Genomic DNA, 24,691 nt, shown 5'->3' with positions numbered 1-24,691 from the left:
CAAACAACATAACACAATCATAATGCTTAAGTGCTTCAACGGCAGTTGTTCAATAGTAGCCTTGCTCGATCAAGGCTGAGATGTAATATATCTTCGTTAAACAAAGTATAAATGGCTCCTTTTTGACTCTGCCTCAAGATCATTCATAATCTTTAAACCCACCAAGAGAGACCAGCTCCTTTAGTTTCAACCATTTTTCAATGAGCTCCAAGCAGTGAAACCTCTTTAGCCTAATTCAGTTCAGACCGCAGAGACAGATTGCAAAAACAACTGTACATACACCGTAATTTCCACTAAGTGCAGTATTAACTAAATCTATTAGAGGATAGGGAAAGCCTATCAATCAAGCACGCGATGTACAGTACAATCAGCCCACATAAGCACGGCACTGTGGGGCGGCTGGGGCTCAGGAGGGAAAGCGGCTTGTCCACTAACCACTTTGAATAAAAGAGGTCGGTGGTTCGATCGCCGGCTCCTCCAGTCCACATGTTGAAGTGTCCTTGGGCAAGATGCTGAACCCAAAATTCCTCCCCGATGGCTGCGCCAACACCTTGCATGGTGGCTTGCTGCCATCGGTGTGAATGGGTGAATGTAGGCATTTTGTAAAACGCTGTGGATAAAAGTGCCATATAAATTTTATCCATTTACCAGACAATACATGTATACAGTAGACCCCAAACTAGAATGTGCAGCAGTAGCGAATGAAACTGAGACTTCTACAAAATTTCAAGCTGGAGATTTTGATTACTAACTCCCTTTATCATTATGTGATCATATTATTTATCTCTCTCTCTCTCCCTCTCTCTCTTTCACACACACACACACACACACACACACACACACACACACACACACACACACACACACACACACACACACACACACACACACAGGGAGACCAAGGTATTTCAGGGGATTCAGGCCCCCGTGGGTTGGACGGCCATCCAGGATCAGAGGGTGATGCTGGGCCTATGGGACCAAAGGTAGAGGTTCACTCCGGCCCTTCGAGCTGCTCTGTGTGTGTTATTATATTGTAGCACAGTTATCAAAAGGAAGTATATAAGTCTACAAAGGTCATGCAGGCAAAAAATGTGTACAGTAGGCTATGTAGATACACTTTTGTCTCTACAACACTTGTAGATGTGCTAATACAGTAAGTCTACGTAACTACTTCTAGATGAGGTCACTCAACTGCGCTGTCTTTCACAGGGTGACACTGGCCGTGACGGACCTCTGGGGGCAAAAGGCAGTCGGGTAACATACTGTAACAGTTCACAGTCTGTGGTTGTGGAAAAAGCTATATGTGGTACAGTAGCATTTTCAGGGGTTTGTCGTCATGTTGGAGTGGGTGAACAACATCAACAGCTGTGCTTGAGGTCTCTTATTATTGTGTATTGTATTATTTCTCTCCTTGCTTGCAGGGTAGAGCTGCCCGACAGCCAGCGCAAACATTTCACTTTAGCTGACACATTTACATGTTGTGTAGTGGGAGACCGGGGGTGACATCCATTCATTCGGTTTCACCTGTGTGCCTTTTGGAAAACTTTTGCAGGGACGCCAGGGCAAAGGAGGATTTCTTGGGTCTCCAGGTTTCCCGGTAAGGCGCCTCCGTCTAGTGCTATTGTGAGAGTGTGTGTCTGTGTGTGTGTGTGTGTGTGTGTGTGTGTGTGTGTGTGTGTGTGTGTGTGTGTGTGATTGTGCAGCATGGAATTGTGTGTTGCTCAATGTGTTTATACATATCTGTTACCGTGTTGTAGGACTCGAGTCCTGGACTCGTTTTCAGGACTCGTGACTCGGACTTGAGAACTGATGACTCGGACTTAGACTTGGACTTTAGCATTCATGCATTCAGACTTGGAGTCTGACTTGTTAATTGATAAAGACTGTTTTTGTTCGTTTTTTTTGTAATAGGCCCTAATCATTTGGCATAAGATATTGATAGCTATTTTATTACTGTGATATTATTCAGTTTCGTGCGAGGGCTGGCACGTGTGTTCCATCTACATGTGGATTCACGCTCATGTTCGGACTCAGACTCGGGTAATGGGCACTCGGACTTGGACTCGGACTTGAACACTGGGGACTCGAGAGTCGACCCAGACTCGAGACTATACAACACTGGTCTGTTCCCCGTTTAACATCCGGTGATCTTCTCCATCAGGGTGTCCCAGGTTTGCAGGGGCCTGAGGGCGCGCCAGGGGCCCCAGGCTGCAATGGAACAGACGTAAGTAAATGTTGAAATTGACTCTCTTCGCATTCAACACTTTCAGTTCATTCATGCAACTGTTAAGTGAAGCTTGAGTGAGGGAACCTCTCCAGAAATGTATCTTCCACTCTACAAAACTCTTTGGAGAACACTCCTCTGCTGTCAAGGAACACACATTTTGAAATTGTATATGTACGGTCAAAAGTGAAAGTGAAAGTGAGAGCTCAACCGGTCAGTGCATAATGGTGAACGTATTGCATGTTTTTAGGGAGAAGATGGAATTCCTGGGTTTCCTGGGGCCCATGCCATTGAAGGACAACCGGTAGGACACACGCTCAAAACAGTTTCTCATTAGATTGCAACCAAATACCATATTTCACCTACACTCTTCACCAACTTCAGTTTTTTATGACATAGTACCATTTGCCGTTGAAAAAACACCAACTGACTCTGCCTTTTCCTACATCCTCCAGGGTCTACCGGGACCACCTGGCCCGAAGGTATGTAAGTATCTCAGTAAGTGCATCTGTCAGCACCAGCAGTGCCAGTTGTGTTGTATTCAGGAAGTGTGAAATTGCAGAGCAGCTCGACAGCGCCTGTGTGTTTTTCAGGAGTTTATTAGCAGGATCTTGATGCGCACACGGTCCCATCCCAAGGTCCCACAGCTCATTATCTACCATGTCTGTGTTGTTTAAGGCTTTCTTATCAGCTCAGCCCTCCCAGTCACCATCTGCAGCGGCAAACGTCTTCATTCTCCAAGCTCATTCTCACTGCTTAGCTGAGTGATGGGAACATGTTCAATCGCAGGTGGCAGAATACTAGCTTGGAAAGTTACCAGAGTGGAACTTTGCAAGACGCCGTGGGGGAAATCATTTTTCCAATGATCTTGTTCCTGCTTAGAATGATGATGATGCTGATGATGTTCTTCACTTTCACCACATCACCCTCCCCGACTTCATTCAACACTGAGTTCAGTAGTTTGAACTTAAATGGACTGTTTGCATGTCTCGCCCTTTTCTGCAGGGTGAATCTCAGATATCACTGAATGTAATACCAGGGCGGCCTGGGCTTCAAGGGAGGGATGGACGCCCGGTAACTACTTAATAATAATGATCATAATAATCATAATAATAATCATCATCATAATCATCATAATACATTTTATTTGTACACTTTTCATGATACTCAAAGGCACTTTACATAATAAAAGAAGATTGTTTGTATTACAGGGACGACCAGGTTTACCGGGAGGGACTGGACTACCAGGGGTCACTGGACCACCGGGACGTAACGTGAGTCAACTTGTTTGGTGGCCTTGCACACAGTTCACACACATGACACTAGTCCAATGCTTGATGTTGCTCTTGGTGTTGTTTTTGAACAGGGATATCCTGGCCGCCAAGGGCCTCTAGGATCTAAGGTAATAATAGATAGAGGGGCTGTGACTGCATTGTTAGGTTGTGTGTTTGTATATCTCTGTGTGCATAGTGTGTGTGTGTGTGTGTGTGTGTGTGTGTGTGTGTGTGTGTGTGTGTGTGTGTGTGGGTGCGTGCGTGTGTGTGCGCGTGTGTGCGGGCGGTCGTGTGTGTGTGTGTGTGCGCGCGTGTGCGCGGGCGGGCGTGTGTGTGTGTGTGTGTGTGTGTGTTTGAGAAAGAGAGACAAATTTAGAGTTACAGAGAAACAGAAAGAGACAGAGCCTTATTCCCATAGTTACTGATATAGAGATCTTACAAGTGCTGTCCCCTCCCAAAGGGCCAAGGAGGCAGCAATGCTTTCCCTGGACCTCGTGGCACAAAGGTAATACTTTTTTTTTTAATATACTGTATTGCACATGAACCGAAAAGGAGATAATGTTCTAAAATGTGGTTTATGCATGTGTCATTCTCCATTGTGCATATACAAACTGTTACAAGATACCATCAGATAAACACATTTACTGTATATGTCTCACACCTTATGTACAGTATGGGCAACACCCCCACATAATTGTTTTCCGATTTGTCCATGATCTCCCTATCATGAGCACAATACTACTCTATAATTGACTATGGTTATTAACAAATGGTTTGTCGGCTCAATTTGGTTAATGTAGGGGAGAGGAGGCCCACCAGGACCGCCCGGGCCACCCGGTCGGATTAAGCAGTACGCCACTGGCACCGTCATATTAAAGGTACAGTAACAGACCGAGGTCACGTCACCACAGCAGTGGCCTTGGCTCGCCAGAATGTAAACAATTTAACCCATTGATACCTGATGCAGCATTTGTGTGCGTATCCCTTTAAGACCGCGAACTGCGTGAACGCGGTTCGCGGTCTTAAGGGGATACACACACAAATGAGGTATATACATGCAAATGCTGCATCAGGTATCAATGGGTTAAAAATCTCATTATTTGGATGGAGAGTGTGTGAAAGCCGTCAAGCCGTCTTATTTGTGATTACTTCAGCAGAATAAAATGGAGCTAATTTCACGATTGATTTTTCTGCCCCCATGATACGTATTGTCACATTTTGGTACGGAATTTCGATATATTGTCCCATCCCTATTATGCAGGTTTATTTCAAAATAGTAGCCTATACATTCATAAGACTAAAAGCTAGAAACGGGAAGCAATGACTAGCTCCCTGGTAACCACAAGAGTTGTTATAGCACAGTTAGAGGCAAATACACAGACGCCAGATTTGTTTTGATTTTGAAAGTCAAGTCAAGTCAAGTCAAGTTTATTTATATAGCCCTAATTCACAAGCATGTCTCAGAGGGCTTCACAGAAAGTGTTACCAGTCCTAACCTGACCATCTTGTTTGTTTTTTGTCTCATTCCAGGGTGATAAAGGAGACAGAGGAGATGCAGGAGAGAAAGGTTGCGAGGGTTCACTTGTAAGTCTCTCTTACAAACTTCACAGCAATAACGCTCTCCTATTTTGCATTAAACCTCTTGATTAAACCTATTGACATTTCCAAAGCCCACCCCTGCTCTTTCTAATGCTGTAGTTTTGAAGATGGCTGTTGCTGTATTTATTCCTCTCCAGGGTGACCCAGGTGATGGCATACCTATCAAAGGAACAAAGGGAGCCATAGGACCTGGAGGTCCAGAGGTAAGATTCACTCTGAGGGCGGAGCCAGTTGTGTGACATCATGTAGCCTTGAGAGCACTGAAGGTCCTTTTTGAAAGGGCAACATGTGCATTAGCTGTGGTTGATCTGACTCTGGTCTTGTCTAGTCCTGACATTTTTGAGAGCCAATACAAAGCCACCCAATCTGATGGAGATGCAATGATCTAAGCCTCTTCTAACCCTGAAAATGTCATGTCGAACAAGAATAGAACAAGACCACACTTACAGTATTCTTGTTATTTTCTCGTCCCAATCCACATGATATATGATATGATATGACTTCAAATATGTAACACCATCTTCAGTCTACCCTATTTTGGATCATAGCTTTTCTGCCTTTGTACGACAATGTAAAGTCATAAAGATTTAATCAATGATTGGGCAAGTGCTGTAGGTATCTGACAAGAATAATAACCAGGTGAAACTCCATGGCTTTGAACAATGTTTTTAGAAACGCTATATATATATATATATATATATCAATCAATCAATCAAACCTTTATTGGCAGACGCTTGGTCCATAGATGACACATACACAATTGCAAAAAGCACATAAGGGCACAATAAAAGAACAAAAGTACATTATAAAAGAGAGTCATACCAGAGTTTCCACATATGTGACTGGTATCTCACAGTGCTTAGCCCAGGATCAGTGAGCAACTTGATAATAACATTCTGAGACACGTTCAATCTACAGATAAACCTGTACCTCAGATTTCTCAGGAGCGCCTGGAAAGTATATATATATATATATATATACACACACAGAGTTGGGGTGCTGCTAATGTGAGTCTACTTGTCTCTGTCTTTCATACAGGGAAAGCTCGGGAAGGATGGTGATCCTGGGCGAGTTGGAATTCAGGTACTATTCTACTAGTGTGTGTATGTGGTGTGCAGACCTAGTGTGTGTGCGTGCGCGCGTGTATATGTACATATTTCCTTAATGTGTGACTTTCAAATACAATAATATAGTTCTCTTCAGGGAAGGTCTGGCCCCAGAGGTCATCCAGGATCTGTGGGAACACCAGGAGAGAAGGTCAGTAATCTGTTATGAACAATCACAATATGCCATGTTTTGGGGTTAGCTGGTATGTTTTACGTCACCATGTAGAGTTTGTATACTCTGATCCTTAGGGTGCGAAGGGAAACTGGGGTCCCCCTGGTCTACCTGGACAGGTGAGTCCCACTCTCTTATTGTACTCTTTAATTGATTTTAAATATCAGCAAATACTAATACCATTAGTTTTGATGTTTGTATTTACAATTAATTAATAGTTCTACAAGCTGATGGAGAGAGCCATGCTTATACAGAACAGATGCAGGTGTTCTGCTTGGGGAAAGATTACATCCCTGACTTTGTGCTTTTCAGCAGTGTGTGTCTGCTTCTTGGTCCATTCTGGTGGTCTCACTGCATGGTCCCTCCATTTTCTTTTACAGGTAGTTGGGCCTGTGCTCAAAGGATCTGCCGGGGATCCAGGTTTCCCAGGCCTGCCTGGGCCCCCTGGACCTCAAGGTGGGTGACAGTAACAAATGAACAGACAAAGTGACAAACAGCCGAGTGAGAGTGAAAGACAAAGAGATATAGAGCACAAGTCAAGTCGGGCTTATAGTCTGCCATCATCGAGTGAAGTTAAGTTATTTATCCCCATGGGGAAATTCATCCTCTGCATTTGACCCATCCTCTACTACGAACATTCCTAGAACTAGGAGCAGTGGGCAGCCGCAGTGCAGCGCCCGGGGACCAACTCCAGTTCTTTTGCCATTGCCTTGGTCAGAGCTAGTGACAGGAGTATTAACCCTAACATACATGTCTTTTGGTTGTAGCACATTCTATAGCTGTATACAATGATGGTGGTACTGTATTGGCTGATGTTGCTTCGCTATCAGAATTTACTTTCTCGCATGATACCATATATTACTCAAGTTGTTATTCTTCCACAGGTGTTTTGGGGTTTCCTGGACTTCCAGGACCTCCAGGTAAGCTGAAATGGCTCATCCATCCATCCATCCATCCATCTATCCATCTATCCATATCTATCTATCTTGAGTTGAATGTTTCAGGCGTAGTCTCTCACCTTCTCTACAGGCGGTTCATCTTCTGGCCCTCATGTGTCAGGCCTGCAAGGTCCCACTGGCTTCCCAGGCCTCAAAGGAGATGCCGGGGAGCCGGGGGATTATTATGCAGGGTACCCAGGACTAGATGGGGATCCTGGGGATCGAGGGGCACCTGGAGAAAACGGCCAACCTGGACCTCCTGAAGACAAAAGTATGTGCTAATGCTCTTCCTATTAACCAGCTACTTAATCTAAATACTATAGACGGTTTCAATGGAATTATGTTGCTAAGGAACAGTTTCAAACCGACCTTATTTCCTGTTATTAACAAACACTGCAACAGGAAATAAGCTAAGGTTAATTAGAATGTTTATGTTGTCAAGTTGAAACGGTCTATGTTACTACTATTATTATACTACTATTGTTATATTTAAATAACAAAAATAACAAAAACACTAGCAGGAGGCTAGGCTAAACTCAGAAACCATAGGCAATTCACTGAGGACAATATACATACCAACAACAGGGTAGACAAAGACTCGACAAGGACCTCACACAGACTGAGACAATATATAGACAGGTAGGTAACTAATGAAACATGAGGGACAGCTGGGGAAGGCAGGAACACAGAGGGCAAAACGGGAGAACTGATTGGTGGGGAGAACTCAGGTAATGGGGCAGACTAACGGAGACACATAGGCAACAGGTGGGAGGAAAGGCAGACTAACAAGTGAACATGGGCAACAGGTGGGGAAAAGACAAAGACTAATACACAAGGAATAAACATAACAAAACTCCTTTCTCTACAATAGAGTACTAAAGGTCCACTGAGTTTAGCTCCTAAGGAATAACACACACAATCACACCATAGCAGGCCACACCATGGCCTGGGCGTTACAATACTATGTCTCATAGCCATTAAAAACGGATTACCTTAAGAGGTATAAGTTAAAAGAGGCTTATAAGCAGGGCATTACCACTCTATTTCCACTATATGTCGGCTATTCAACACAGGCTCTCCTTCCTTTCCCCTTCGTCAACACTTTCCTCCCCAGCAGTGAGCATGTCACGCCCCATCAAAGTGTTCATCCTCTTTTCATCCATAACACACTTCAGTGATTAGATCAAATGTCTGCCGCCCCTTCAGATAAGAAAAAGCCCAAATTGTGAGAAATGCCCCGCAACTATTGAGGCCTAGAAACACAATTCTAACCTCTACGCCTGAATCTATTTACTGTATCTCATCTCATGTTCACACCATAATAAACTGTGGAGTGATTCTCCAAATGCCTCCTCACTTGCAGCAGCCTGGCGCAGTTTCAGTGAGTGACACGATGTGATTTCTGCACAGTGCTCTGAATGTCAAAGTGAAGAAATTCAATGAAGCACGGGTAGATGAGGCAGTAGCAATGACTCTCTTACGGCGCAAACACACTGGATATGGAAGAGGTGCCGCGCCTCTCTGATTTGCTACGCCCCGGGTCACAACTTGAACTGACTTCCTGCCTGGGTGCACACAATCGCCACGGTCGGTGTGACTGACTGGTCAAATCTGTTAACATCTCTTCGCCTTGCTTCAGCGCCGCTTCCATTTCCAGTGTGTTTACGCCGTTAAGGGCTCAAAGAGCTGAGCATTGACTCTTATTGACAGGGCAGTGCACCTGGTGGATGAAGGTGGAATATCTCAGTTATTGAATACAGTAGTTACCAACAATGAGTATTTTTGTAAGTATAAAAGTGGTATAATCCAGAAATATCAATACTGATTTAGTGCTCTCTGTATGGAAGCATACAGAGAGCACTAGTTGCTTGGGGGGGGGGGACATTCTATGAAAGAAATTGCTTTGGTAGGGATCTATTTTCACATTGAATTGAATTTTAGACCTGTAATCTTTAGTTAGATTACATATGACAGTAATAGCAGTGAGAGGGCAGAAATGCTAGTATGTTGATGCCACTTTGCATAATTCACCAGAAATATATATATTTTTAATAGCATATTTCCCTAAATGTAATCAGACCTCCAGGGCGTTTCTGGAGAAAAGCCATTTTAAGGATTACCTCCTGGCATTTCTGCTTTAGACGGTTTACAGTGAAAAATACAGAAGCGATGGGAGAGGAAGGGGGGGGGGGGGGGGGGGACAACAAAGCTTCCGGCTTAAACTCAAAACATTGCAATTATATAGCAGGCAGCTTATCTAACTAAGCCCAGAAACCCCAGAAATGGGCATTTGACAGAATTTCACCCCGGCCCCGCCCCCTCAGAGTCTGTGCACTCCACTGTTAGTGACGAGGTGTTCAATAGGCTGCAGTAGAGCAACAGTAATGCATCAGTGATGTATAGAAACATTACGAGGTACACTAGAGCCTACCACGAATGTTCTATAAGAAGATCCAGGATTTGTCCCTTGATCTGGTTTGTCTAAACAAAGTAAGTGAAGCATAAGTTGCTATGGAAATATATGTCGGTAAGAAGTTAACTAGCTTCGTAGCACGGCCAAACCAGGGTCAAACCTGAAGTTACCTCGCTAAACCACTAATTGAGCTTCGTGGTACAGGGCTTAGGTATTTGAGAATAACATGGACATATTGGGAAACCAACTAAGGTCTTTTGAGTATTGATGGTTTTAGTAGTCTGACTGACTTTGATTATGGTGTTTGTTACAGATAAGAGGGTTACCAAAGGTATTCCGGGAATTAAAGGAGTGTTTGGAGGCCCTGGATCTCCCGGATATGATGGGTACCCTGGAGAGAAAGGTGGGAACTTAACTGATTCATGGATCCATAGTCAGTATTCGATTAGTTTCACATTGGTGGGAAGACTCTTGAAAGCTCCTAACTCAAGACTCAAGACTCAAGAACTATTATCTGTGGCTGTTTCGAATTTAAATTATATGGTATCAGCAGGCCCACCATAGTCAATCCATCAGTATTTTATTGTGGATTGATTGTAATGTGATTGTGCAAAATATAACTGATGTATTGTTTCTATGGCTGTTCTCTGGACAGGACGGAAAGGGGAAACCTGTTATGATTGCAATGGAACTGGGTCACCCCTCCCAGGACCACGGGGACCCCCTGGTCCACCTGGCCTCCCTGGTAAACACATTCACCACCATGCAAACGCACAGCTTCTACCAACCCTGTCCTACATCCACATTCAACTGCATTTATTTTTTATCAGTTGCTGTTAGCAGTGTGCAGCATAAAACTGGTGTAAAATACAACTGGATATTTTTCATGTTTCTGTCACTCAGGATATGATCAAGGACCGGGGGGCAGAGGTGATCCAGGTTTCCCAGGAAATAGAGGCTTACCTGGAATACAGGTAAGAAAACCGTTCCTTCAGGGACTAGAGTCGGTGTCTAAGACAGTAATACCTACAGTATAAACAATCCTTTCTCTCCAAAGGGTCCCACCGGTGATCCAGGATTTGTAGGCATGCCAGGACCAAAGGGAGACTCAGGTTCCTACCACATCCCTGGGTTAAAAGGGGAGAAAGGAGCCCCAGGACATTCCGGGAGGCCCGGTTCAGACGGCCTTCACGGGCCCCCTGGGATACCGGGTCGCAAAGGTGTTCGAGGCCCCAAGGGAGATTGGGTGAGTGGGTTTGGACAGACGCATTTGACCATTGACAGATCTTTTTCTTTGAAATGGATTATCAATGAAAGAAAATAAATAATCCATTCTCTACCAAAATGTCAGCTATTGTGATTTTGTTTTAGTGTTGTGAATTGAATCCTCATCCTTTCATTGATTCAACAAACGTCCCGTCCTCTCTCCAGTACCCATCTTTTGGTGGGGAGGGGGATCGCGGCTTGCCAGGTCCAGCAGGGCTTTCAGGCAGCCCGGGACCAGTTGGCAATCCTGGGCCACAGGGGAATGGGCCCGATGGACTCCCGGGAAATAAGGGAGATGTTGGGGTGCCTGGCTTGCCAGGACAGCCTGGTATCCCAGGTAATGTAATGTATTGGCGAATAGACAATTTGACAGAGACATAGCCTGTAGACAGACACACACACACACACACACACACACACACACACACACACACACACACACACACACACACACACACACAAGCAACAACAGACTGACTGAATGACTGACTGACTGACTGACTGACTTGTATATCCCCTCTTCTTCTCTCCATCCTCCACTGGCAGGCGAGAAAGGAGAGTCCAGCCACATCCACTCAAAAGGACATCCTGGACCACCTGGATCTAAAGGTCTGCCTGGTCCAAGTGGAAGCCCAGGTAACTTCACTATGGCGGATGGATGGATGGATGGATGATTAAATAGCTATATAATAGAAGATGGAAAGGGTTAGTCACTACTTGTACTCACTGACATAACCCTTCTCCAAGGAAGTCGAGGAGCCGCAGGTTTCCCAGGAACGCCAGGTTATCAAGGACAGAAAGGAGAAAGAGGAGATGTCTCATTCCCTGGAGTGCCGGGCTTCCCAGGGCAGAAAGGTCATTCACATGCATAGTTTCAGTTATCACGAATAGCATCAATTTGATGTTATTGAGATTGTTTTGAAGGTTAATATTACCGCAAGCACCTCAGGAGAATGTGGAACAACCTTACACTATTTGTGTGTGTGTGTGTGTGTGTGTGTGTGTGTGTGTGTGTGTGTGTGTGTGTGTGTGTGTGTGTGTGTGTGTGTGTGTGTGTGTGTGTGTGTGTGTGTGTGTGTGTGTGTGTGTGTGTGTGTGTGTGCTCACGCATGCGTATGTGCATGCGTTCGTGCACTTCTTACAGGTGAAAATGGGCAGCCAGGTCTCCCTGGCCTCCCAGGTTTTGCCGTCCCTGGTCGGCCAGGTGCACCTGGAGCTCCCGGTCCTACAGGGTTGAAGGTCAGAACCAGGAAGAAAATCTATTTTATTTTAATGACTTCAAAATGTGTGGATACATGTGGGCAATAATATGAGTATAGGAACAGTATCTTTCAATTGATTCAATGAAAGTAGAAATAAGCTCCATCATTGTTGAACCATATGAAGAAAAAAAAAGGTAACGGCTTTATCTCCCTATCCCAGTGTTTACACTATTGACTGTGTTTACACTATTGACTGTGTTTACACTATCCCAGTGTTTACACTATTGACTGTGTTTACACTATCCCAGTGTTTACACTATTGACTGTGTTTACACTATCCCAGTGTTTACACTATTGACTGTGTTTGTGTTTACACTATCCCAGTGTTTACACTATTGACTGTGTTTACACTATCCCAGTGTTTACACTATCCCAGTGTTTACACTATTGACTGTGTTTACACTATCCCAGTGTTTACACTATTGACTATGTTTACACTATCCCAGTGTTTACACTATCCCAGTGTTTACACTATTGACTGTGTTTACACTATCCCAGTGTTTACACTATTGACTGTGCTTACACTATCCCAGTGTTTACACTATTGACTGTGTTTACACTATCCCAGTGTTCACACTATTGACTGTGTTTACACTATCCCAGTGTTTACACTATCCCAGTGTTTACACTATTGACTGTGTTTACACTATCCCAGTGTTTACACTATTGACTGTGTTTACACTATCCCAGTGTTTACACTATTGACTGTGTTTACACTATCCCAGTGTTTACACTATTGACTGTGTTTACACTATCCCAGTGTTACACTATTGACTGTGTTTGTGTTTACACTATCCCAGTGTTTACACTATTGACTGTGTTTACACTATCCCAGTGTTTACACTATCCCAGTGTTTACACTATTGACTGTGTTTACACTATCCCAGTGTTTACACTATTGACTGTGTTTACACTATCCCAGTGTTTACACTATCCCAGTGTTTACACTATTGACTGTGTTTACACTATCCCAGTGTTTACACTATTGACTGTGTTTACACTGTCCCAGTGTTACACTATTGACTGTGTTTACACTATTGACTGTGTTTACACTATCCCAGTGTTACACTATTGACTGCAGATGCAAAAGAAACAACATTTTCAATTACATTAAAATCGTCCCCCCCCCTGTCTGTAAAGTTACTTTTCTCTAACTTCTATATTATGGAATATAATGAAAATTCACCCTGTCAAATGAACTGAGGTAGAGTGTTGAAGGAGAAGACTTCTGGTTCTTCACCTTCTGTGTATTCTGTCAGCTGTTTCAGCACCACAGACAGCTCCCACCATCCTCCAGATGGAGCGGATATTTTTGTCTCTGTCTTGTGTTCCATGTGTGTGAAAAGTGAATCATCTCATCATGTCTCCTACCCAGCATCACTTTTGACAGCATTATGCCAACTGCAAGGAGCTCCACTGTATGTGTAAAAGAAGGTGGTTACAGGATTGTGAACAATATGAATAAATGGCGATCATTATGACTGTCAGGGTGACGGTGGCCCCGGGTACGCCGGGCCCGACGGCCCCCCAGGTCCCGCAGGGGAAGATGGAGCTCATGGCCCCACAGGAGACCCTGGATCCCCGGGCCGACCTGGAGGCCGAGGGCCAACAGGAGGTCCGGGATTTCAAGGAGATAAAGGTACTCAAACAAACACATTACTGTAGAGTCTAGACTCAGGCAGACACACATACACAGGCATCTAATTACTTACTAATTTACTATCTTGTGTTCTTTTGTTCTATCTTGTGTCATTTTTGCTCCTGTGTTTGCTATTGCTGTGATTGCTGTGTTGCATAATGCACAAAGACAAATTGCTCATTTATGACATGTTTACTCACTATGGCTATTACATTCATCTTGAATCTTAAACAGGGAGCAAAGGGTCTATTGGGCCTCCAGGACTGAAAGGTGATAAGGACTCTTGTAATGGTAGTTTACCTGGACCGGCCGGACCACCGGGACCAGACGGCCATTCAGGACATCCAGGTCAGTGTAGAAGGAAGTCATGCGATGTACTTTATTGTCAACTCCAGATGGACACTAAATGTAAAAAATAGTTGTTGACAATTGCCTCGCCTGAAAAACTACAGTAAATACTTACTGTTGACCAAAATGAATGTATTGTTGTTTCATGTTCTTGTAGTTTTACAGCTCTTTCCTTCATCACCATTCTCCTCCCTCCTCCACCACCACCTCGCTGTCCCATCTCTGCCTCCCCTCTCCCAGGTGCTAATGGCCGGCCCGGTGAGAACGGGAACACAGGTCTGCCGGGGCTCGGATGGCCCGGCCCGGCCGGAGAGCCCGGTCCTCCCGGGGTGTCTGGGTGGGGTTTACCTGGGCTTTCTGGACCGAAGGGGATCAGGGGAAAAGATGGCATGCCCGGTATACCAGGTACTGTTGCTTTAATTACCCCAAATATCTCATCTGAAGTCAGTGCATGATGGTAAAGTCTTCAATGCAGACCTTGTGTCAAAGTCTCAGATTTCTTTAGACTAGGCACGCTAGAAAGGAGAAATGATTTCTAGTCTAATTAATATAAGGGAGTTTAAAAAAGCACCATGGGAGAGTACAAACTGCACTTGTTCTAGAATATTGCTTACACAGCACCTGATTTAAATACATCACTGGGACTTCTGCAGGACCAAGAGGAGACTCTGGACCTGATGGGAGACCAGGATATGGGTCGGAAGGACTGCCTGGAGTGACAGGACCACCCGGCCCAAGAGGTCACACACACACATGCACACGCACGCACGCGCGCGCGCACGCACACACGTGCACACACACACACACACGCGCACACACACACACACACACACACACACACACACACACACACACACACACACACACACACACAGACAGACAGACAGACAGACACACACACACACACAGAGTAAGTGACTGTAAACTGCCAATTATGTCAATTTGGAGGTTTCTACTTGATTGATTGATTGATTGATTGATTGATTGATTGACTTTATTTGGTGAATGTCAACACAGAGACAGGGAATACAGACAATCACCGAGGATAAAAACACAATAAAGCCATAGGCTTATTTCCATTGCGGTCCTCTAAACAAACAACATACAAGGGACACAACACAACACACAAATGGGTATCACCATCTATACTCAGATTAAGACTTCTTGGTATTGAGTCATTGTAGTAGTAATTGTCATCCACTCTAAGTGCCCGTTCACACCATACACCGAAGCAACGCTCAACCTAAACTCAACCTAACCCACAAGTTTAATTTACGCGTCCTTGTTAACAGGCGATGCCGTTCACACCAGCCGCGCACGTGTCACGCTCAAGGCATGCTCAAGGCATGCTCAAGGCATGCTCAAGGCATGCTCAAGCGATCGTTCAGGATTCAGTCCTAGCTGAAGGACTGAGCTCCCAGGCATGAATTCAATGGAAGTTGTGAGGGGGGGGGAGGGGCCGGTGGAGCAGCTCCGAGCGAGGCGCTGAGGAAAAGAGAGGGCTTCTGGTGTGACCAGTTATTAAGAGTGAGCTCAGGTTCAGCGTGCATCAAGCTTCAGCTCTGCTTATGTTAAGCGCCTGGTGTGAACAAAGGCTAATGCTGCAGTTAATGTTCATGCTGATGGTTTACAGGTGACCCAGGTCGAGATGGTGCCAAAGGTCCCCGGGGGCCAACAGGCATCGACGGGGAGCCAGGCGTCAGAGGTGCTCCTGGGCCTCCAGCACCACGACCGCCCAATGGAGTCGGAACCAAAGGGGAACCCGGGCTGCCTGGTAAGCACAACACAAGGGTTTATAGTGAGGCAGTATGCTTCAACTTTGTTATTTCTACAGATCTCTCTTTTGAAAAACAGGTTGAAATAAAATGTGGTTATTCTCTGCTTATCTGCTACAGGACCGTTCATTCTACTGTGTTATATAGTGGCATATATTATAATATGGTAATATTCTAACAGCTGTACTGTTTCAGGTTTGCCTGGTCTTGATGGCCCTCATGGAGATTTTGGAAGTATTGGACGCAAAGGTCTGAGAGGGGTGAAGGGTCAACCAGGGGGCCCCGGGCCTAAAGGTAAACATAAGAACTCTCGTACTTCACTCGTAAAACCTGGGTTGTAGCACAACCCGCATGTTGTGTCATTGCATTGGTTACTAGAAAATGTATTCTTACTATAGGATAACTTGTGTAACGTGTTTGCGTGTATGTGTGTACTGTATCTGTGTGTGTGTGTGTGCGTGCGTGTGTGTGTGTGTGTGCGTGTGTGTGTGTGTGTGTGTGTGTGTGTGTGGGTTTGTGTGTGGGTGTGGGTGGGTGCGTCTGTCTGTCCGTCTAGGTCCCCCAGGTGATCCTGGTATTGATGGGATAGTGGTCTCACCAGGAGGTCCAGGGCCTGCTGGTGCCCCGGGAGTTCCAGGATTCCAGGGTCCTCCAGGTAACACCCAAACTTTGGTTTAAGACCCATACACACTTTGTAATGGATTTCATACAAATTCACACATGAGAGAAATACAAACAAATACGGTATATAATACGATGTATTCACATCAGTGAAGTTTTGAGTCTGAGGAGAAAAAGAATCATGGTTTTCACTGCCCTGTTATGTTCTCTTTAGAAACATTACAGAAAAAATACATTACTGTTCAGCTCATTTCATTCACCTTACCCAAATTCATTATTCGGTGTTAACCTCCCAGGTCTGAATGGAATCAAGGGAGATCAAGGCTTCCCTGGAGGGCCTGGTCCAGATGGTCCACCTGGTCCAAATCCTTGCAAAGGAGCTAAAGGAGAGCCGAGCAGCTACGGACCCCCCGGACCACGAGGACAGAAGGTGCTGAGGAATGACCTGAAGAGTTTGACGGGATTAGTAACTGACACAGCAGCAGTAGAACCTTGTTTGTCTGAATATCTCTCTCTCTCTCTCCTTTCTTTCTTTCTTTCTCTCTCCCTCTCCTCTTCCTCTTCCTCTCCTCAGGGTGAACCTGCCATTGGGATTGGGTTGAAGGGCCTGAAAGGAGAACCTGGTTTCATCGGGCCCCTGGGTCTTCCAGGAAACCCCGGAGCCAAAGGCAGCCCAGGACCTTCTGAATATAACGGTCACTACCCCTGATCATGTCATATTCAGAGGGAAGTTGAGGACTGTAGGAATATGATTGTTTGTAGTTTGTGTTCATGCTCTCTTAACCCCCCTCCTCCCCGCCCTGTTCCAGGTCCACCAGGCCTTCCAGGCCCCCAGGGTTCAAATGGGCCTCCGGGAAGAAAAGGACTCCCAGGATCTGGACTTCCAGGCAAAGTCTCTTAAAATCCTGAACCTTGAATAAAAGTCTTGACACTATAAAAGGGACGACACATTATAGACTCTGTGTTAATGAATAGCATACTCCCAAAGTGCCACCTACTGTACTGTGTAACCTATGCTGTAAAAAGACACTTTAAAAGGCTGGCACTTGGATGGGTTTTTATATAATAAATAAATTTATATAATTTATGCAGACACGCTTTGGAAATGTTAGTTATATTAGATTTTATTGTGAACACTAATGCTAATCCCTTAAAATAACCATACATTTTCATTATTTTACATTAATTCACATCTTAATTCATGCAAAATCCACTTAAAATTAGTTAATAGAGAAGAGTTATTTTATTTCACTTTCTAATATAATTACCTGCACAAAAGGCATAAACTATCCCAATGAATAGATCCCTTAAACACCCAGGATAGCAACCCCTACTTTTTATTTTTTCCTTTTAAGATATGCAGTTTGTAATGAATAATTTGTGTTTATGTATAGAGAAATTAAGCACATTTCAGGGACAAAAATTAAGGGGTTTGGTAAACTTTGGTTATGCTGTTGTATTATATTTTATTTTATTTGTATTACAGTATATTTTAGGTGTAATCTCACCTTCATGTCTTGTCCATGTTCATTTGCCTCAGGTAACTCAGGCCTGCCGGGTCTCGCTGGTAGTCCAGGTCCGAAAGGCGACCAGGGCAAGGATGGGATCCCTGGACCAGCAGGGCAGAAGGGGGAGACAGGTAACACATGTAATGGCTCTGCTAGACGTCATGCAGATCACTTGCATTAGAAATCTTGTTTGCTTTTGTTTTGTTTCTATCCTCATCTATCATCTATGTATTTTTTGTATTATTTTGCCACAACTCACCTCTCCTCCCTCATCTCCTCTCATCAGGCTTTATATTAGGATGGACTCCTGGTCGGCGTGGTGACGATGGTCAACCAGGTGAGTCTCAGGTCAATGACATCAACCATTTCCAGACCTTTACAAATAACCTACCTAGCCTCGATTTCCTCCTTTTTCCAAAACACACTACAGTAAGTCATAAAAAGTAGTTCTTCAGTGACTGATCGCCACTTTGTGTTTTGCTTTCTGTAGGTCCAACCGGGAACCCTGGTCCTCCTGGCAGTGCTGAGACAGCCCACCCCGGACCAACAGGAGACAGAGGAGCGCCAGGTCCATCCGGATCCCCCGGTCTGAAAGGAGCACCAGGAGCGGGGCGGAACTGTGTTCCTGGGCCAAAAGGGGACCCTGGTCATCCTGGAAACAATGGCAGCCCAGGTGGGGATTCACTGCTAGATGCCTTAAGGGTCTAACACACCACTGTTCTGATCCTCACTAACATCAGTCCCTGTCTTAAGGGTCTAACACACCGCTGTTCTGATCCTCACTAACATCAGTCCCTGTCTTAAGGGTCTAACACACCACTGTTCTGATCCTCACTAACATGAGTCCCTGTCTTAAGGGTCTAACACACCACTGTTCTGATCCTCACTAACATCAGTCCCTGTCTTAAGGGTCTAACACACCTCTGTTCTGATCCTCACTAACATCAGTCCCTGTCTTCAGATTCAGATTCAGATTCAGATTTCTTTTATTCACACACACTTGGAAAAATATACAACTTGAAAAATGAAGGAAAACCAGAGTGTGCAAATGGGAACCCCGAGGAAGCTTTCTGAGCTTTTGGTGGGGACCCACAAGAAACATAAATTATGACATTAAATAAACAATTATCATACAATACAAGTCTTAAGGGTCTAACACACCACTGTTCTGATCCTCACTAACATCAGTCCCTGTCTTCCTTATCTGCAGGCTGGCCTGGCTCACGGGGCCCTCCAGGACACAGTGTGCAAGCCTTAAAAGGAGACAAAGGGGACGCGGGTCCAACAGGGAGCCCTGGACACACTGGACCCCAAGGAGATTCAGGTCCTCCTGGTCCACCTGTGAGTCACATATAGAAGTGTATTCGTAATTGTGAATGATAGATTAAACATAAAACCACTATGTGTGAAGTATACAAATGAACAGTTGCCAGTTAGTGATGGGATGTTCATAATTCAATACAACTGCGATACAATGTAATACATAAAAGTTCGATCACAATGACTGTGCACTGTGTGAGACACAAGTCTTTCTAGCATGGTATTGGCTTGCTAGAAAGTAAACAACAATTTAAAAATGTCATTAAAATAATATAGTAAATAATATAATTTGGATGGAGTTTGTGAAATTGATGTGCAAGCCGTCTCATTTGTGATTACTGCAGTTCTGTATTATCCATATTACTCTGAAAGAAGTGGGATTTTCAGCACATCTGTCAAACTCGAGGCCCGGGGGCCAAATCCGACCTGACACCTGATTTTATGTGGCCTGCGAGAGCTAGCAAAGAATAATGATTTGCGCAATACAATTCTATAGCTGCTCATGGCTAAAAATAGCTAGTGTTAAATTTTACAATAGTTGTAGCCTACTAGTTGTCTGTTTGCCATTATTTTCCCTATAAGTCTGCTTTCAGAGGCAATTATGAACACCCCTGCTGTACAGTATACACTACAGTACTGTATCCAGTACTGAGTCTTCAGAACTTTGCAGTGTTTTAAGACTGACCTTTGACCTTGCATTGTTCCAATGGTGTCCCCAGGGGCCAGGAGCCAGGCCAGGACCAAGAGGTGATAGGGGTCCTACTGGAGCCCAAGGACACCCTGGTGATCTATCATCTCATTTTCAGTTTATAGATTAAAAGCCACTGTTGTATTCATCCCCAGACAAAGAGATATGTCACTACAGAATAGTAGTAGTCCACAATTGATTTGTTTTCCCACAATTGGGGTGTAACGCAAAGAGGATAGAGAATAGAATCATACATACTCAATCTCTCTATTGGAAATATGACGAGAGATGAATGAAGATTAATATGCCATATTTTGTTTCCTTGCTCTGATACGAGACATGCTGTTCTTGAACAGGAATTTGAGACATAGTCATAGTCTGTGAAGACTAATTTAAATGTGTTGTCTAATTATGAACTGTGTTGTTTTAGGTGACAAGGGAGACCCTGGATATACCCCAGGACCACCTGGCCAACGTGGGCCCCAAGGCTTTCCTGGACCACCAGGTGAGCCCCAAGTCTCGGTCCGACTATTACTTTCAATAACCTGAACCAAGGTGGTGTTCATAGCTGCCACATTCAAAACAATGATTTGAAAACATGTCATCTCCACCTCACCGGTTTACAGTTTTGATGCATTCACAGCACCAACCACTGGCCACAGGTATTGTATATTTTAGGGGACACAACACTAATAATTCCTTCTGTATCCCTCCAGGTCTCAAAGGTCAACCAACACGTGGCAAGAATGAGCCTGGTATGCCAGGCTCCCCTGGTACCCCTGGCAACCGAGGACTCCCAGGACGCACCGGATCATCAGGACCACCAGGCCGTGCAGGTCCAAAACCTCTCTCTCCGACCCAGAATAATATGTTCACTCTGATTTTAAGATCTGCTCAATGTAGCCTCAATATAAAGGAATATTGCAGCTACTTCACTTGACTTCACTTGATTGAAATGCCAAGACATTTACAAATTAATGGTCTTTTTTCTTGTTTTTTTGTTTTTGTTTTACCATAAAGATCATCTAATTACTGTAGATCTATCTATCTCTTCTTATAAAAACCACATATTATTATTTGGGAAATTTTACATTGGACCTTTTCCTGATAGGCCCTCCCGGCCCCAAGGGAGTGGTAGGGTCCAGCCCACCTGGCCAGCCCGGGTTTACTGGTCATAAAGGAGACAAAGGACCACCAGGAGTGCCAGGTGTGTGTGTGTGTGTGTGTGTGTGTGTGTGTGTGTGTGTGTGTGTGTGTGTGTGTGTGTGTGTGTGTGTGTGTGTGTGTGTGTGTGTGTGTGTGTGTGTGTGTGTGTGTGTGTGTGTGTGTGTGTGTGTGTGTGCGCGTGTGTGTGTGTGTGTGTGTGTGTGTGTCTGCTTGTGGAGGAGTTGATGCAGTATAATGATTATATGATGTTGGTCTGATGCCCACCCTCTGCCACTTGCTACTTCATTAAATTGGCTTTGTGTGTTTGTCCCGGGGCAGGTCCGCCAGGCAGCGCCGGAGACTCAGGCCGGCGGGGTCATCCTGGGTTTCCAGGCAGCAGCGGTCCAGGGTTGTCTGACAGCTTGCTGATAGCCAGACACAGTCAGACCATCGATGTGCCTGACTGCCCTCCAGGCACCAGCTTCATCTACTCCGGTTACTCTTTCCTCTTCATCAATGGGATCGAGAAATCCTACGGACAGGACCTGGGTGAGAGCATGGAAACCTGCATGTCCATAAGTACAAAGTAGACACTGCAGCACAGACAGAAAAAACACACACTTCTCTGTCTCTCTTTTGGGACAAAGCACAACATAACGATTTTCTCCTCTTTCGATTTTCTCTCGCTGGCTTATTGGTTAGCACTGTCTCCTCACAGCAAGAAGGTTGTGGGTTCGAATCTCGATCTCCCCCCCCCCCCTTTCTAAATGTTCTCCCCATGTTTATATGGGTTTCCTCCCACAGTCTAAAGATATGCCCTGTTTGTTTGTATAGTATACAATGTATGCAATCTAGTCAAATGTATATGATGTAACCTATGTTGTGTAGATATATGATGACTTAGTAAGTATACTCTGTGATGATGCTATTTAAAGGCCTTTGAGACATGCTTGTGTGATAAGGGGCTATAAACATAATGGGACTGAACTCTCAGCATCTCTATTTTGTAGTCGGCCTACAGAGTCTACAGAGTATTTGTAACATCTCAACAGCTTATTAGTTGACATTCAACAATTCAACTGTTGAACAGATGTTTAACAGATTATGTATAGAGTATATGTGACAATTCATGAACATACCTACATACTGTATTACAGTAGGTGCAGGTGTGCGGAACAGGAAGCAAATAGAATGTCAACTAATAAGCTGTTAAAACAACATCTACAGACAAAGACAAACGGTTGAATTGTTGAATGTCAACTAATGTCAACTAATAAGCTGTTTGAATGTTACAAATACTCTGTGGACTCATTGTAGGCGGACCAAAGTGTTATCGTCAGTTTTGTTGACATCACATGATCGTTGTGGTCGTTGGGACATTACCCATGTTCGGAATGGTTCACTCATTCACCCTTCCCCATGTAGTGTTTATCATATAGTGAACTATGGGGAACGATCAAACGAGTTTCAGACAGTATCGGTGAACATGACAGCATTGCATTGTGGTATATGGGAGAAATTGTAGGGTGCATTCTCTGTTCACTAGAAATTGCTCTGCATTGTGGGTATTTTACAGTGGGCAATATAGTGAATCAAATGAACAGTTGAGAGTTTACACTATATACACTATATAGCCCACTATTTCTGTAATAGGGACTGGTTACGAACAGAGCTATTGTTAGTTTTGCCTGTCTGATGGCCTCCCGCTGCCCCCCCAGGCACCACGGGAAGCTGCCTCCCTCACTTCAACACCATGCCCTTCCTGTTCTGTGACACCAACACCACCTGCCGCTACGCCTCCCGCAACGACTACTCCTACTGGCTGTCCACTGCCATGCCCATGCCTCCCAGCATGGTCGCCATCACAGGGCAGGAGCTGGCCAAATACATCAGCAGGTAGGATTGAAGGCACACACACACGCACGCACGCGCACGCTCTCACACACACACACACACACACACACACACACACACACACACACACACACACACACACACACACACACACACACACACACACACACACACACACTACATGTAACTAACTAAAATACTGGCATATTGGTTCAAGTTCATGCGTGTCCATTGGTTTAGGTGTTCAGTGTGTGAAACCACGTCCAATGCCATAGCGATCCACAGCCAGACGACCCAGACGCCACACTGTCCCCGAGGCTGGGAGTCCCTCTGGACTGGATACTCATTTATCATGGTAAAGCAATAACCATTCCTCTCCTGCATCTGAGGATCTTAACATATATAGTCATTTGACATTTATTGTTATTCCCTTTATCCTTTTCGGTTTTCCAATATTGTCTTTTTCAAATATGTCTCTATTTCTCCCTACGCTATCTTTTGCTCCGCCTCGACCATCCAACCAACCCACCCTCCCATCCCACCCAGCAAACGGGTGCCGGGGCAGGAGGCTCCTCTCAGCCCCTGGTTTCCCCCGGCTCTTGTCTGGAACATTTCCGTCAGGTGCCCTTCATCGAGTGTCACGGCAGGGGAACCTGTAACTACTATCCTGACTCCTTCAGCTACTGGCTGGCCTCCCTCGACCCCAACAACATGTTCAGGTAAACTAGCGCCCTCTGTGGAAGCAAGTGGATGCACAATATGAAGTAGGGCTAAAGTGGAAGTCCAAACAGTTTCATTGTGGGGCGGGGGCCCCTGCAAACAGTTTCATTGTGGGGCGGGGGCCCCTGCCTGAGAGAGCTGCCCTAAAATAATTTCATTATTATGGGTTTCAATGGAGAGTTTATCTGACAAGAATCAAATTCTGTGGGAAACACTAAATACCTTTTGGTGTGAAAATGGTATTGGTATTGATATTGGTTTTGGACATCTCTAGGTAGCAGGTCCTGGTGTTGAAATTGGTTGTTTATATGACTTTATATTCTTATTTATAGTCGACTTTTCTTTGCAGCCAGTATCATGTTATTATTTTCTCCTGCAACAGCCCAATTTCCCCACAGGGATGTTTTCATCTTATCTTAGAAGTGAAAAAAGGCTTTTTATTATTGTTTTTATTTGCTGGCTTGTTGGATTGTTAATGCACTTTTACCACACAATCTACACTTGTGTTACCTTGCAGCAAATAAGCCATTATATAGCTGCCATCCACGACTCTCCCTCAAATAATATTGTGATTTTTACAGTAATTACACTCTTGCCATTGTGTCTCTGTGTGCGTGTGTGCACGTGCGTGCGTGCGCGCACGTGTGTGTGTGTGTGTGTGTGCGCGTGCATGCATGTGTGTGTGTGTGTGCGCCCTCCTCTACAGTAAGCCCGTTCCTCAGACAGTGAAGGGACGTTCTCTACAGAGTGTTATCAGCCGTTGCCGGGTGTGCAGGAAACCATGGCAACCTGGCCAGCCAGGTGGAAGAAGACCGTGA

General features: G+C 44.8%; 1 protein-coding gene across 1 annotated transcript; it reads left to right on the top strand.

Annotated features, from left to right (window-relative positions):
• Window positions 1–509: 509 nt before the first annotated feature.
• LOC310796821 (uncharacterized protein) lies at window positions 510–24,691 on the top strand (the record flags this gene model as incomplete). Its single annotated transcript, XM_083659054.1, has 39 exons — window positions 510–575; window positions 2,162–2,224; window positions 2,475–2,528; window positions 2,680–2,706; window positions 5,029–5,082; window positions 5,235–5,300; window positions 6,756–6,831; window positions 7,260–7,295; window positions 7,435–7,584; window positions 10,040–10,129; window positions 10,382–10,471; window positions 10,630–10,700; window positions 10,784–10,972; window positions 11,158–11,329; window positions 11,539–11,628; window positions 12,137–12,231; window positions 13,743–13,893; window positions 14,128–14,241; window positions 14,482–14,646; window positions 14,895–14,981; window positions 15,875–16,015; window positions 16,212–16,310; window positions 16,573–16,671; window positions 16,934–17,103; window positions 17,212–17,332; window positions 17,447–17,524; window positions 18,178–18,276; window positions 18,432–18,482; window positions 18,636–18,818; window positions 19,356–19,486; window positions 20,185–20,248; window positions 20,584–20,658; window positions 20,870–20,989; window positions 21,265–21,360; window positions 21,639–21,848; window positions 23,018–23,195; window positions 23,394–23,508; window positions 23,700–23,872; window positions 24,580–24,691. The coding sequence occupies 39 exons, from the start codon at window positions 510–512 to the stop codon at window positions 24,689–24,691; spliced, it is 4,221 nt and encodes a 1,406-aa protein (XP_083515180.1).

Source organism: Poromitra crassiceps (genome assembly GCF_964638095.1).
Source record: "Poromitra crassiceps genome assembly, chromosome: 23".
NCBI classification, from domain to species: domain Eukaryota; kingdom Metazoa; phylum Chordata; class Actinopteri; order Beryciformes; family Melamphaidae; genus Poromitra; species Poromitra crassiceps.
The sequence above is the reverse complement of the archived record's forward strand: the minus strand, read 5'-3'. Positions and strand labels throughout refer to the sequence as shown.